Source organism: Pelodiscus sinensis, chromosome 7 (genome assembly GCF_049634645.1).
Source record: "Pelodiscus sinensis isolate JC-2024 chromosome 7, ASM4963464v1, whole genome shotgun sequence".
Lineage (NCBI taxonomy): Eukaryota > Metazoa > Chordata > Testudines > Trionychidae > Pelodiscus > Pelodiscus sinensis.
The window spans coordinates 6,700,657-6,713,498 of record NC_134717.1 but is presented as its reverse complement, the minus strand read 5'-3'; the positions used below and the strand labels follow the sequence as shown (position 1 = coordinate 6,713,498).

The following is a 12,842-nucleotide window of genomic DNA, read 5'->3' as shown; positions in this document are numbered from 1 at the left end:
GCAAACTCTTGGCGGTCCTCCATCGGGAGTCGGTCTCTAAACTTTTCGACAGCTGCCAGGTGTTAAAAGCATACCTGCTCAGCATCGCCTGCTGGTTAGCGATGCGGAGCTGTAGAGCACTTGTAGCGTAGACCTTACGGCCCAACAGGTCCAGCTTCTTAGGCTCCCTTGCCTTTGGAGAAGGCCCGGGCTGGGGAAGCCTTTCTTTTTGGGCCACGGCCTGCACGACCAAGGATCCCGGGATGGGCTGGGAGTAAAGGAATTCATGCCCCAACTGCGGGACGAAATAACGCCTCTCTACCCCTTTTAGGGTAGGGGTCAAGGTTGCTGGTGTTTGCCACAGGGCATTAGTAATTTTGGAAACAGTTTTATTGAGCGGTAAGGCAAACTGCGTAGGGGCGTCCTCCGTGAGGATGTCCACCATCGGATCAGTGTCCTCAATTATGGGCTCCACTGGAACAGCCAGGTTGGAAGCCATGCACCGCAGGAGATCTTGGTGTGCTCTGGCATCCACTGATGGCAGACCAGGTGCTGGGTCCGCTAGTGCCTCATTGGGGGAGGACGACGACGACGACGACGACTCCTGAAGTGGCACAGGAGCGGTTGTGGCCAACTGCAGGGCCAGTTGGATGGCCTGAGCTTCCGCTGGGCCTGCCTCCAGTGCCGGTGGTTGCGGTGCCGCAGGATCATGTTGCGGCACCCGAAGGGGGGAGGAAGGCGCCCTGGACAGGGACGCCGACGGACGGGAACAGTGCCCTGAAGCCTCCGACCCCATAGATGGTGGCGGCTGACCCTGCCACTGATGATAGGCCCAGGGAGTCCAAAAAGGCCACTGCGGGTGTGTGACGGCGCGTTGGGGGTCCCCCGTCTTCTGCACCCACGGAATGGCACGAACAGACTCCACCAGCCCGTAGAATAGAGGTGGTTTATTGCTTCTCCAGGATACAGCACAGCACAGATGTCATCAGGTTACAGGGCAGGCCTAGGATGCCTCAGACCCCCTTGATATGGGGTGGGGTCTCGGCTTCTAAACCCCCCAGCCTGTTGCTGAGGCTGCTTCCTCCATGCTCCCAGACAGAAACTAACTCACTCTCCTCCAGCCCTGCCCCCCAGCCAGGGGCAGCATCCACCTTCTTTTGTTGCTCTCCCTGGGGGGTAGCTGGTCAGACAAATTGAGACACCCTCTCTGCATAACGACTCATCGCCTGTCTTGCTCAGTGGTGCTACAGACAGTAGCCAGTGAGTTAGCAAGTTACCCCCCACTACGTCACAGGGTGCGGGGGCCACATCTGCTGGTTGTGGCCCCTCCAGTGTCTGGATCTGGACCTGTGAGTCGAGGATGCTCCCGAGGACCCCGACCGTACCGACACCGTGTCCGAGTCCGAAGAGCAATCAGACTCTGGCCAAGGCGGAGACGACGAGGAGTGCGGTGCAAACTTGGCCATCGACTCAGGTTTGCCCGCATGAGCACGGCGAGGACGTGCCGTCTGCGGCACCGGGGGACCCATGCCCGGTGTGGCGAATTCTGCCAAGTGCGAGACGGCCAGCGGTGTCACCGGGGTGCCGAGGCCCGGTGCTGGTTGCGTCGTCAGCTGTGTCACCGAGGTGCTCAGGCTCGGTGCCGGTTGAGTTGTGCCCAACTGAAGCGGCACCGGGGTGCCCAGACCAGGGTAGACCACTGGGTCGATGCCGGTGCTGATGAAGGCAGGGAGACGGACGCTGACTCCTGGGAGTGCCTGGATGCCACATGGCCATGGGGGTATGGCACCGGTACCGGCAGGCGGGGCCCTGGCAAAGCGGTAAGCAGTGACCTGCCATGACTCGAAGCCCCCTGAGACTGATGACTCGGCGTTGTGAAGGGTGCCACAGTAGCAGTGGGAACCGACCCCACCGGGGGTGGTCCCGACGCATAAGCCACCTTAGCTTGCTGACTTGGGCCATGCAGGGGAGACGACGGTGCCCGCCGAGCCTCCGACGAGGGCGACCTCGACCCGTCCAAGTCGACCGAAGATGGCAGGGAGGTCGTGAGACTAGGTCCTGCACTGCTTCAAAAGTGTCCGGTGTGGACGGACGATGAGAGGGCAGGCGACCAGGACTAACCAGGCCCCCTCGGTGCCGACGGTGCACCGGAAGGGAAAGACGCACCAGTGAACTGCCGCTGCGGTGCCTGGCCGAAGTTGGCTTCTTTGACGGAGATCTGCCCCGGGACTTCTTCACCCTCTTAGACGGCGGAGAATGAGACCGGTGCCAGGATCTCGATGTCGGTGCCGGTGTGCGGCCTCGCGCGTGGAGGCCGGTGCGCTGCGCACCGCAGGCTGCTCTGGCGGCACCGGTTGAAGCGCCGTCTCCATAAGGAGAAGCTTCAAGTGGGAAACTCTTTCTTTTCTCGTACGGGGCTTGAAAGACTTGCAGATTTTGCAGGCAATTGCCAAATGAGCCTCACCCAGACACTTAAGGCAGCTGTCGTGTGGGTCGCCCCTGGGCATAAACTTCCCGCAGTCAGCGCACGCCTTGAAGCCTAGCGGCCCTGGCATTCCTTACCCCCAAGGGGGAAGGAACAAAACAAAAAACCTAACTAACTACACAAACTATTTACAATGTGAGAAACGGGAACCATTGACTATCTAAGCCTAAGCAGACAAAGAGAGAGAAACGCTCCAACGACCGTCATGGCGGTAAGAAGGAACTGAGGTGGAGCAGCGCCGGCAGGGGTACTTATGCCCCGCCATGGCGGTGCCACTCCAGGGGGCGCCCCGCCGGCGCAACGGGTACCGCTAGGGAAAACGCTCCGGAAGACGTGGTGCACGCGGCGCGCACACCTACTTCGAATGGACATGAGCAACCACTCGAAGAAGAACATAACGTTTGGCTCCCCAAGTTCCAGTCAAAAGTGCAAGCAGGAAATGGACTTGCTGCAACAGTGCAAATCTTTTATGTAAAAATAAAAAAGGAAAAATTTGGGGGAAAAAAAGGAAAAGCCGACTTAATATATAAAATATCAGAGAGGTGCAAAAACTGAGTTAATTAACTATTTTGTTGTACTATTTATACACAAATCTATCTCTAGGTGTTCTGAACACAATACCTTTAAAAGCCTTTTCATACTTTTTTTTTAAAAAACTTAACAGAGGAAGTTTGTAGATCTATAGTAATTTACTCCCACTATACCGCCTGCCTCTTTTGAAAAGAATGTTGTCAAAGCCTGCTTAAGTTCCAGCTGATTTAAATAAAATCTGCTCAGCAGTCAACCAGACAGTAAGATTAAAGCACTGCCATAGACCTAACTTGGGAATTAAGAACAGTTCTGAAAGTAGAAAGAAAATGCCAATATTTAAGAGTAGGATATATGACCTATCAAGTTCACCATGCATTTCTAAACACTTCATTTATTGTAGTATTAGATCAAAAGCATTTATCAATGCCACCTCAGAATGGGATGCATTCTAACTATTCAACCAAAAGGCAAAAGCAACAGGTTTCTCTGCAATGCACTCCCCACCCTACTGGCTCCAATATCTACACTAGATCCTACAGCATCATTCATATTTAAGGCGAGCAGATGTTTTCTAAAATACCTAGGAGAATAAAAGTTTTTAGTGATTGACTTAGCTTTGTTAATGACTCACAGCAAGAATAAGCACAATACCAAAGAGGTTTTTATATGACATTAGGAATATACAGGGCAGGACATTTTCCAGAGTGCTACATGGTACATTAAACACAGAACCGAAAATTGAAAAGAATTTCCCTGCACAATTCCCTTTGCACCAATAAAACAAACTAAAGCTTTGCATTTCTGGGTGGATCCCATCCTCTTTAGAACAGTCAACACAACTGGAAGCAGAAGGAAAAAAGACAGCAGCATGTTCCACGTAGAAGTTACACCAATGTAGTTACATTTAGCGAGAGCTAAACCCACAGGATACAAATGTAAACCAATTTGGAGTGTCCATATACAAAACTGCATTGGTTTAACTAGACTGGTGCAGCATTAGTTTAAAGGGTGCAATGGTTATGTAAACAAACCCTGTTTGGAGCCACTGGAGTTTGGTGTGTGATTCCATGAGAGCAAGGATGGCACTTCAGACGGTGATGACACAGTCACCAGGAGGACAGCTATGTTCCTGCATAAGCGCAGTTCAAGCAGTGAACACTGTCTGAAAGTGGACACTTACAAGTCTGAGAAAAGTTTTTATTTTCCATTAAAATGTTCTAATTTGTACAGTTCATATTGCATTATGCAAGTGCCTGTTGACAATTATATTTTAGCCAAGGAAATGATTTCTTCAGAAGCTCCTTAAACCCCTCCCTGACACGACAAAGCGGTCTGTAATATATGACGACAAATTAAAGAGTCAAGGAAAATACATTTCTCCATTTTAGGATCACTCAGTCCCGGGCAAAATGAATATCCTTGCACCACAGTGGCAGGAAGAAGGAAATAAGACCACAAGGAAGAATATAATAAATTCCTCCATCCCACTCACCTTGTAAAGTATAAGCTGCCAACTGGACGGTTGTGTCAAACGGGCATTCCAATCTGCCATAGGAAAAACGGTTTAAGTAGACAAATCTCTGTATGATTGTGTTCGCAAAAGAGACAACATTTAAGCATTTGAGAGCTGAGGAGATGCAAAGGGTTGCAGTGAATGTTGGCTCTTTGGTAAATTGATGCTTGAGATAAGCACTAATATTCAGGCTACTCTAATGTGGTTCTTTGAGCCAGCACATCAAAAATACTTATTTGCTTATACACAGAAAGTATCAATGGGAAAAAAAATTCTTATCACAGTGAATGCTGGGTTTCCTAGTTTTCCTAGAAACTGTGTTGTTAAACCTCATGTTAAAACACACTGTAATTACCTGAGAGACTTAATGTAGCACACATACCAATACGTACTTACTTTCCACTGAGAATATCCTGTTTTAGCTGAAGAACAAATAAATACCTAAGAAGGTAAAAAAAAAAAAGGGACAAAACCATCAATTAGAGCAGGGTTTCACAACCTATGGGTCGGGACCCAAATATGGGTCGCCATTACATTTCAAAAGGGTCGCCAAGTGTCTCCCTAGGTGGCTCTGCGCCCCCTCTTCCCCCTGTTTTTGAATTGCCTTGGGTCACCAAGTCTTCCTGAATTATCAAAATGGGTCCCCACCTGGAAAAGGTTGGGAAGTGCTGAATTAAGAGCTAGCAGTTCTAATGTCAGTCAGCAGATGGACAGAGGGAGCCATAACCTGACCTGTAAGAACTCAATAAGGTGAAACTTAAATTTAAGATGCTGTACACTGATCTTTCAAGGCCTCTCAATCTGACTGTGTGTAGTTTGCACACTGTTCAAAGGAGGATAAACCCAAATGACGACTTACCAGAATTCCGATCAAGGACCTAAAGGAGCAAGAAGGTGGTGCTGCAGGATTAGCCCTGCTTATTCCTCTAGTTCACCACAAGGACTCAGTAATGCATCATGTGACAGTCAGCACCACACATCTTTCAAAAGTATTGTCTAAAATTTTTCCCAGAACTGCCTCTCCCTAGACCCCTTCCTGAAAACCAGCCTCAGAAGAGTGGAGCTGGAAGAAAATAAAGTGGCAGGTTATAAACTTGATCTTCATAGGAAGGCCCTGCAGAAAATCTTGACTTACAGACTGCTCTTCCTTTGGGTTGGAAAGGAACCAGGCAGTGAAAAACAGAACTACCCTTTTATTCTCCTTCTGATGGGTGTACTTCAAAAAGAAGCTACACAAAAAATGTCATTTATTATACAGTAATTGTTTCTTCTAGATACTCTAGACCAGTGTTTCTTGAATTGTGTTCCGCGAGGCAGTCGGAGGTGTGCTGCAGAGAACAATAGAATTCAAAATGGCCATCCTTAAAGGGCTCAATAACTCCTCTACCCCGACCCTTTGTTTGTTTTTTTTCGCTCAACATAAAATCCTTACTGTTCCTCAGCCATCCACAGGTGTGTACAGCAGAGTACAACTTTCTACCAAATAAACAGAGCCTGTTGGGGATAGCGCTTACTGGACTTCAACTTTTCTTGTATTGCAAAGAAGATTAGGTGAGAAGAACATAGAACACTCGGATTCCATGGGAGGCATTTAGTACCTTTTCCTGATTCATTTCAGAGTGCCAGTTTGTACCACAGCTAGTGTGGCAGGACCAAGCAGTTACTCATGTATAGGAAGGGCAATACTAGCTGGAACTGCAGGCAGACAAGGAATAAAAAATGCTTGTGGAATTTCTCCATTATGACTGATGTCTTGAACTCTAAAGTCTCTGCCATCATCCAAAAGAACACCTGGAATGCTTTTTTATAGAGTTGTCTGCTGCTGGTCCTGCTGCTGAAAATAGTGCTTTACCAGGTGATGAGAATGACTAGTCCCTTCATGACAGTACACAGCATTGGTACTGCTGTGCCCTTGGACACTTTCTGGTACTCTGGCCACAGATGCTGATGAGGTGTATCCTCTTCCTTTTTCAAGAGAACAATGCCTAAGATGGCAGGCTCCAGCACCCCAATGGGGCAATAGTGGTGTGCCATAAAAGTAAGGCTGGCTTGTTGTATACTGGCCAATCCATACCCATTCCCAATGAACTGGTGGAAGCAGAGCCCTGAAGGGTAAGCTGACAGGACTACCGGCAGTGTTGACAGCTGACCTTGGCTCTCTATTGGAAGATGGAGAGAATGCATGTCCCAGTGATGGTGAGGACCCAACCTCCCCCAGGGGCAGCACCGAAGAGTAAGGTGCTCTCAATACTGGTTCAAGTCTGCATCATGGTACCAACACTAATCTTGCTTCTCCTCTCACCACACCTTCCTGAGTCTGTTGATACTGATAGATGAGTTACTGGAGCCGGGGTCACTGCTGGAGGCCAAGTTAGAAGCACCCCTTCTCCTCAATCCTAGATGCCATGTGGGGTTTGGATTTATCTTCATAGGCTTTATGACATCTGTCCTTCTAGGAAAACACTGAGCTCTGTTTGGCGCCTCTGCCTCAGTGTTTGAGTGGAGTGGCACTTCTGTGTACAAGACTGACACCAGAAGTGTTGGTGAGGAGTCATTCCTCACTGCTGTTATTCTGTACCTATTCTGGGCATCGCTTGTATGGTAGATGGGGCAGAAGATGAAGCTGGTTTGTCTGTCAGCAAAACTCTAGAACTGGTCTCCTCTCTGACTGATGTGACCTTAATGAAAGGTTCTAGAAGATGGAACTTTAGCCTCAAATCTTATGATTTACATGTTCTGGTAGAGAACAATTTGCAGACTAAGCATCTGCTCAGTACATGAAATTCCCCCAAACAGAAGAATCAATAGCTGTGCTTACCAGTCTGGATAATTAGTTCATTAGGATGGACAAGGCTTAAAGCCCTGAGGATAAGGGGCTGAGACAGGTTTTGAAACCATCATGCTAAGGATCCCTCTTCAGGAGGTTCTGATTGGCAGAGTTCAGCTCAGACAGAGAGCAATGGTTCATGGTGTCAGATACAGATCAGAAGTAATTATGAAGGGTTTGGGTTTTTTTCCAAAGATTTGTAGACATTTAACCTGAGCTAAGAACTAACTGCTAGGACAGTTTTCAGATTCAGTGTTGTTGCTATAGGAAGTAAGAGGCTTGTCGCCACCCTGTCCTTTATGTCCTGGTATAGGAGTACAAAGCAACACAAGGTGCATGAGCTGCTCCAGATGCTGCTATTAATAAAAAAATCTAGTTCACACAAGAGGCAAACATGCATTTAAACAAAGATCTACACTGACACTTTTTGAACTAGCAATGCACCATTGCCTTGCTGATGAGTAACAGTGGATCCGCAATGCTTACAATTAATGGGAATAGGTGAACATTGAGTAAGAACTGACTACTCTTGCTGAGACAGTTTCTCCACTAATAGGACTGATCCACACTGCAGAAACAGAATGGTCTTCTACAAATAATCTCTGTTGTTCAAACCTGGAAAGTTTCACCCTTCTTCTGAACTCGGCAGGGAAAAAAAAGACCCATGGTGTGTGTCTATTCATATGCAGGTTAGTCCCAGATGAAAAGGGATTCAAAAATGCTCTTTTCTGATAGGAACTCATGTTTAGACATGACTTATATCCTGCATTAAAAACACCGGGGACTTGTATCTCAATATGACGGTGAAATAATCTTCACTTTGCTAATGTTTTGCATAGATCCTGAAAGTGATGGGGCCTAACTGAATTCATTTCTACCGGAGAGAAATCCTCAGTTACAAATACATTTTTTATGTTTTTCTCTCCAAAAAAAACCATAGATATCACATGGCTTTAAATTAACCATAACCCATAAAAGACTGAAGACAGGAGTGTCACAAAACATAAGCTTCCCTTATAAGCTCAGAACCAATGCCATCCTATTAACAGAGTTTATTAAAGACTGGGGCAAAAAGGAAGAAAAAAAAGCCAAATGTATTAAATGAATATTGGGGAAGGAAAAAAAAAAAAAAAAAAAAAGGACAATGAACACATTAGCCAGTAAATCCCAACAGCAGCCAAACAGCTCTGCAAACAGAGGCTAGGACAACAGAAACATATGCCCTGCAATTACGTAGATCACACTCAATTTACCTTGTTAACTCTTCACGGAGATTGTTAGGTTCAGAGGAGTAAAACTTTACACGAAGATGCAGACAGTATGGTGGGCCAACTGCAAAGTAAATGAATTTAAGACACTGATAACAAGAGACCTGAAGAAGGTCCAAATGTATTAACAAAAAGCAACACACATAACAAAAGTCTGCCTATCAATGGTTGTGTCCTACCACAACATGTTCAAGAAAAGAATTCCCTTATGACAAGAATGTTTTTTTCTATTACACGTTAACAGACACTAATTACAAGTCAACCCAGCTGTCATAAACCATTAAGTTGATTTGTCTTGCCAAGAACAGACAAATCTAGGTTAATCCTAATATTTAAGCACTCTGTCCATCACGTAGAGAGCCATGGATTTTGGCTCTATACTCAGCCAAATTCTTAGCAACCGTACTGGTCTGCATAAAACACTTGCAGAGCTCTGGGAGTGCCTGCTGTTGATGGGTTGTGCCACCATATTCCACAGATTTTAGACCTAATTTGGTGCACTTTAATAGTCCCTCTGTGCATCATCTTTCTAGAAGGCACATAGTTAATCCAAAAACTGGATTAATGGTTCTTTGAAACTGCAGCGCTCTAGATGGATTTATGCATTGAAACTAGGATCCTTCCCTGACATCTCTTCCAAGATTAACATTTTATTAAAATAGCATCTCAAGATCCTAAAAGACTGTACAGTTATCAGCAAAGCTGCTGCTGAACAAAGTCAAACAAAATTGACATACTAAGGCCAGGTCTATACTATGGGAGAAGGTCATCTTAAAGTACGCAATTCCTGCTATGTAGATAATGTAGCTGTAATCAACATACCCTAAGCCAAACTTTGGCACCATTCCCACAGCAGGAAGTCGATGGGAGAAATGCTCCAATCAACTTCCCTTACTGGAATAGCACCCTCGAGGGTTCCTTTATAAGCTCAGAACCAATGCCATCCTATTAGCAGAGCTTATTAAAGAATGGGGCAAAAAGGAAGGAAAAAAAAAGTCAAATAGCAGCACCCTTGGGAATTCCCTCGGCATTCGATTTAGCGGGTCTCTACTAGACCCACTAAATTGAACGCCAGAAGATTGACCGTCGCAGCATCTATCTTTCTGCAAGTCTAGATGTGTCCTAACATATCCAAAGTTATCAGCATGCTCTTCTCTGAATCTATCCAATGAGCTACTACCAAACTTTACATCAGATGTGGTTATTTGATAGGCAGATCACATGTAGATTAAGGCATTCTACAACCCATCAAGCTGAGGTGATTATGAAACAATTAGGGAGGACAAGGCTCTACAGCTAGTGAAGAATCTCCAATGGCTATTATGCTAAATAAATCATTTCACAGTTAATGATCCTCTGGCGTAAAGAAAACTACATTATATTAAGTAACAGGAATCAGGAAGTGTTTTTAAGTCACCATTAGGCATGTGCCACGATTTTACCACCACATCATCCCGTTTAGAACACAGCCTGCTCCTGCCACGGTGTCTTCTAACATAGCAAATACACTCGACTACATCCCCACAATGTATACTGATACTCAACTGGCCTAAGAAACCCCAACAACTAAAAGGACACTTACTTTTAACTTGTTTTTTAATGCTCTTTGTGTTATCCAACCAATGCTGAAAGACACAGAATCCTTGAGTTGAAATTTTTTTTATCATAAAATATATCTTTACAAAAAGAAACAGATGTACAACAAGTCACAAAAGTTCACGATGCATTAAAATATTTAAAAATACAGAGTAGCCCCACTAAAACAAAGCGTAATCTGAATCCATTACGGCTAACAACCATGTCATCTTATGAAAGCATTTTATTCTAAATTATGTGGATTAACCCAAACAAAATGTGTGTCACAGAAGAGACTTTTTTAGGGGATAAATGAGCATAGAAGGACAACATCATATTGCATTACAATAGATCATTTTAACTGGAAATCAACTCAAGACAGAGAGTTTGCTTCAAGTGACTACAGAAGACCGTATCCATTCAGCAATATAAACATGCAAAAGTCAGTCCTCAAAGAGCATCAGTTGTTTGGAGTACTGATATACAAACAATCCATGTTAATGGACCATAAGTTCTTCCAGAACCCACCACAGACAGTGTGATATACATTCATATCACATTAAATAAGGATTTCAATGTCTGATATTGGCCTCAGATTGTGATATACCCTTTGGAAAAGGGGGGGAAATGAAGGAATTATATATATTCATTAAAAATAAAACAACTTTTAAAAATGCTGAAAATGAAATAGTAAAGTTTAAGAGGTAGGAAAAAAGCAGGGGGAGTAGAAAATACCACAACATTTCAATAAGTCTAGATACCACAGTTAATTCTTAGAAGGGAAAAAACAGTGACTCATTTTATGTTGGTAAATAAGACCGACAGGAGAGAAAGCTGCATATTCATGAGTTAAGAAAGAATCCTGGCACAGGCACATATGCAATATGTCCAGGACTCATGCAGCCGTACTCCCTGTAAAACAGAAGTTGTCCCATTAATTGGCCAGTGACAGAGCTGAGCCCACCACATACCCATGTCAGAGGGGAATGATCTGTCCAAAACATGTGACATGGGCAGGTAACAGATGCTGCATTATCCTAGAAGTGAACTACACTGACTCAACAGCTAGAACATGGTACCACGTTTTGGCTGGAATGTGATGCTCAAAGAGGCACCTAAGTCAGCTGACCTCCGATGTCTCCTTGAGTTGAGTTTCATAAGTCAGCAGTGCTCCCCTGATTAAACTAGGGGCCACATTCCTCACACAGGGGCCTGCTGGTTCAGATAATCAGAAAAGGTAAGATAGGGAGGGAAGGCCATTTTCAGACCTCAGGACTGCGTGCACATCTGTTTAATCTCCAATCTGTTTTCTTTCATCTCCTCCACATTCCAGTGGTAGGCAGTTAAGAGGCCCGAGGCAGGCACTGACAGCACTTTACTTGACTCAGCTCCTATCACCAATGCCTCTAGGAGTTCAGTTTGAATGGTAAAGGGGGAGGGGACCATGGAAGAAGGGGGAATAACGTAACTGCTTTTATACACAGGACATCTTGGAGGGACAGGGAGGAGGGAAGAAGCTGCTTTTATTCCAAGCGATTCAGATGAAATCCAAAAGAGGCTGATGAAAAAATTTACACTACACACTCTAGTACCTTTATCCAAATCTAACAGTCACAAAGAATGACTCACTAATGAGCAATGAAAACAGCATATTGAACAAACAAAAAGGTCTAGAAGTTATTCCTAAAACAATTTGGAGTGGATTACTTTGGAAAGGGAAAGCAAATAAATATAAATAGCAGCTTTTTAAACAAAGTGATAAGAATAAATGTTGTTTGACGGGAAGTAATAGCTTTTCTCTTGCTATGTGGAATTAACTGCTCTGTAATTTAGACAATGATATCCAAGTCATGTGCAGCATTAAGAGCTACTGTATCTGAAGTATTATGCTATTTTTGTTAAATACTAGCAATTTCATAACCCACTAACATTTGACTCACTAATGATAAGGTAATTAACCTAACCAGTCTCATGTCATCTTTACTTTCCACATCGCTAGGCTGGGTTAGACTGTTTGACACTGACCTGATATATAAAGCTATTTGAATTCAACAGCAGCCTACCCACTGACAATTTGAGCTTTGGGCCCAACTGCTGAATGTTCTAGAACAGTGGTGGGCAACCTGTGTCCCTTTGGGGTTCTGTGTGTGGCCCCAAAGACATTTTGTTTACGGTTGCTCACATGCAGGCTTGCCAGATTCTGCTGGTTTCCATCACTGTAGTGTTTTTCCTCTACTAGTATTACTCAAGTGACGTGTGCCTACAGCAAGGGCACACGAACTGAGTTGCATGCTGACTGCACACAATACAGACTGTAAAAGCCATGCACTCCCTCTGCGTCCAATCAAACCACTGCTACGGTTCAATGGACACACCCACAAATTCTTGGTATGCAAGTGCAGTTAGCAAAACTACTCATTGTTGGTTACTACAATCTTGCAGCCCACTGAGATGAAGGAGGACCACTCACTAGCCTAGCTTGCTCATTGATGCTCTAGAGCAGTGGTCTCCAACCTTTTTACACCCAAGATCACTTTTTAAATCTCAGAACAAGCAAAGATCTACCACCCCATGCTTCCCCTAAGATCCCACCCCTTCCTTGAAGCCCTGCCCCCTCTATTCTCCTCCTCTCCATCACTTGCCCTTATACACTCTACACTGCCA

At 45.1% G+C, this 12,842-nt stretch overlaps 1 protein-coding gene across 4 annotated transcripts in view; it reads right to left on the bottom strand.

Annotated features, from left to right (window-relative positions):
• The window catches only part of EPB41L5 (erythrocyte membrane protein band 4.1 like 5), a 109,054-nt gene that overhangs the window by 80,106 nt on the left and 16,106 nt on the right, over positions 1-12,842 (bottom strand). For all 4 annotated transcript variants that reach the window (XM_075933065.1, XM_075933067.1, XM_075933068.1 and 1 more), the window contains exons 4-7: positions 10,186-10,228; positions 8,589-8,667; positions 4,905-4,949; positions 4,488-4,540 (exon numbers count right to left, since the gene is read on the bottom strand). In XM_075933065.1, coding sequence (XP_075789180.1) covers positions 4,488-4,540; positions 4,905-4,949; positions 8,589-8,667; positions 10,186-10,228 — 220 coding nt within the window. The remainder of the gene's footprint in view (positions 1-4,487; positions 4,541-4,904; positions 4,950-8,588; positions 8,668-10,185; positions 10,229-12,842) is intronic.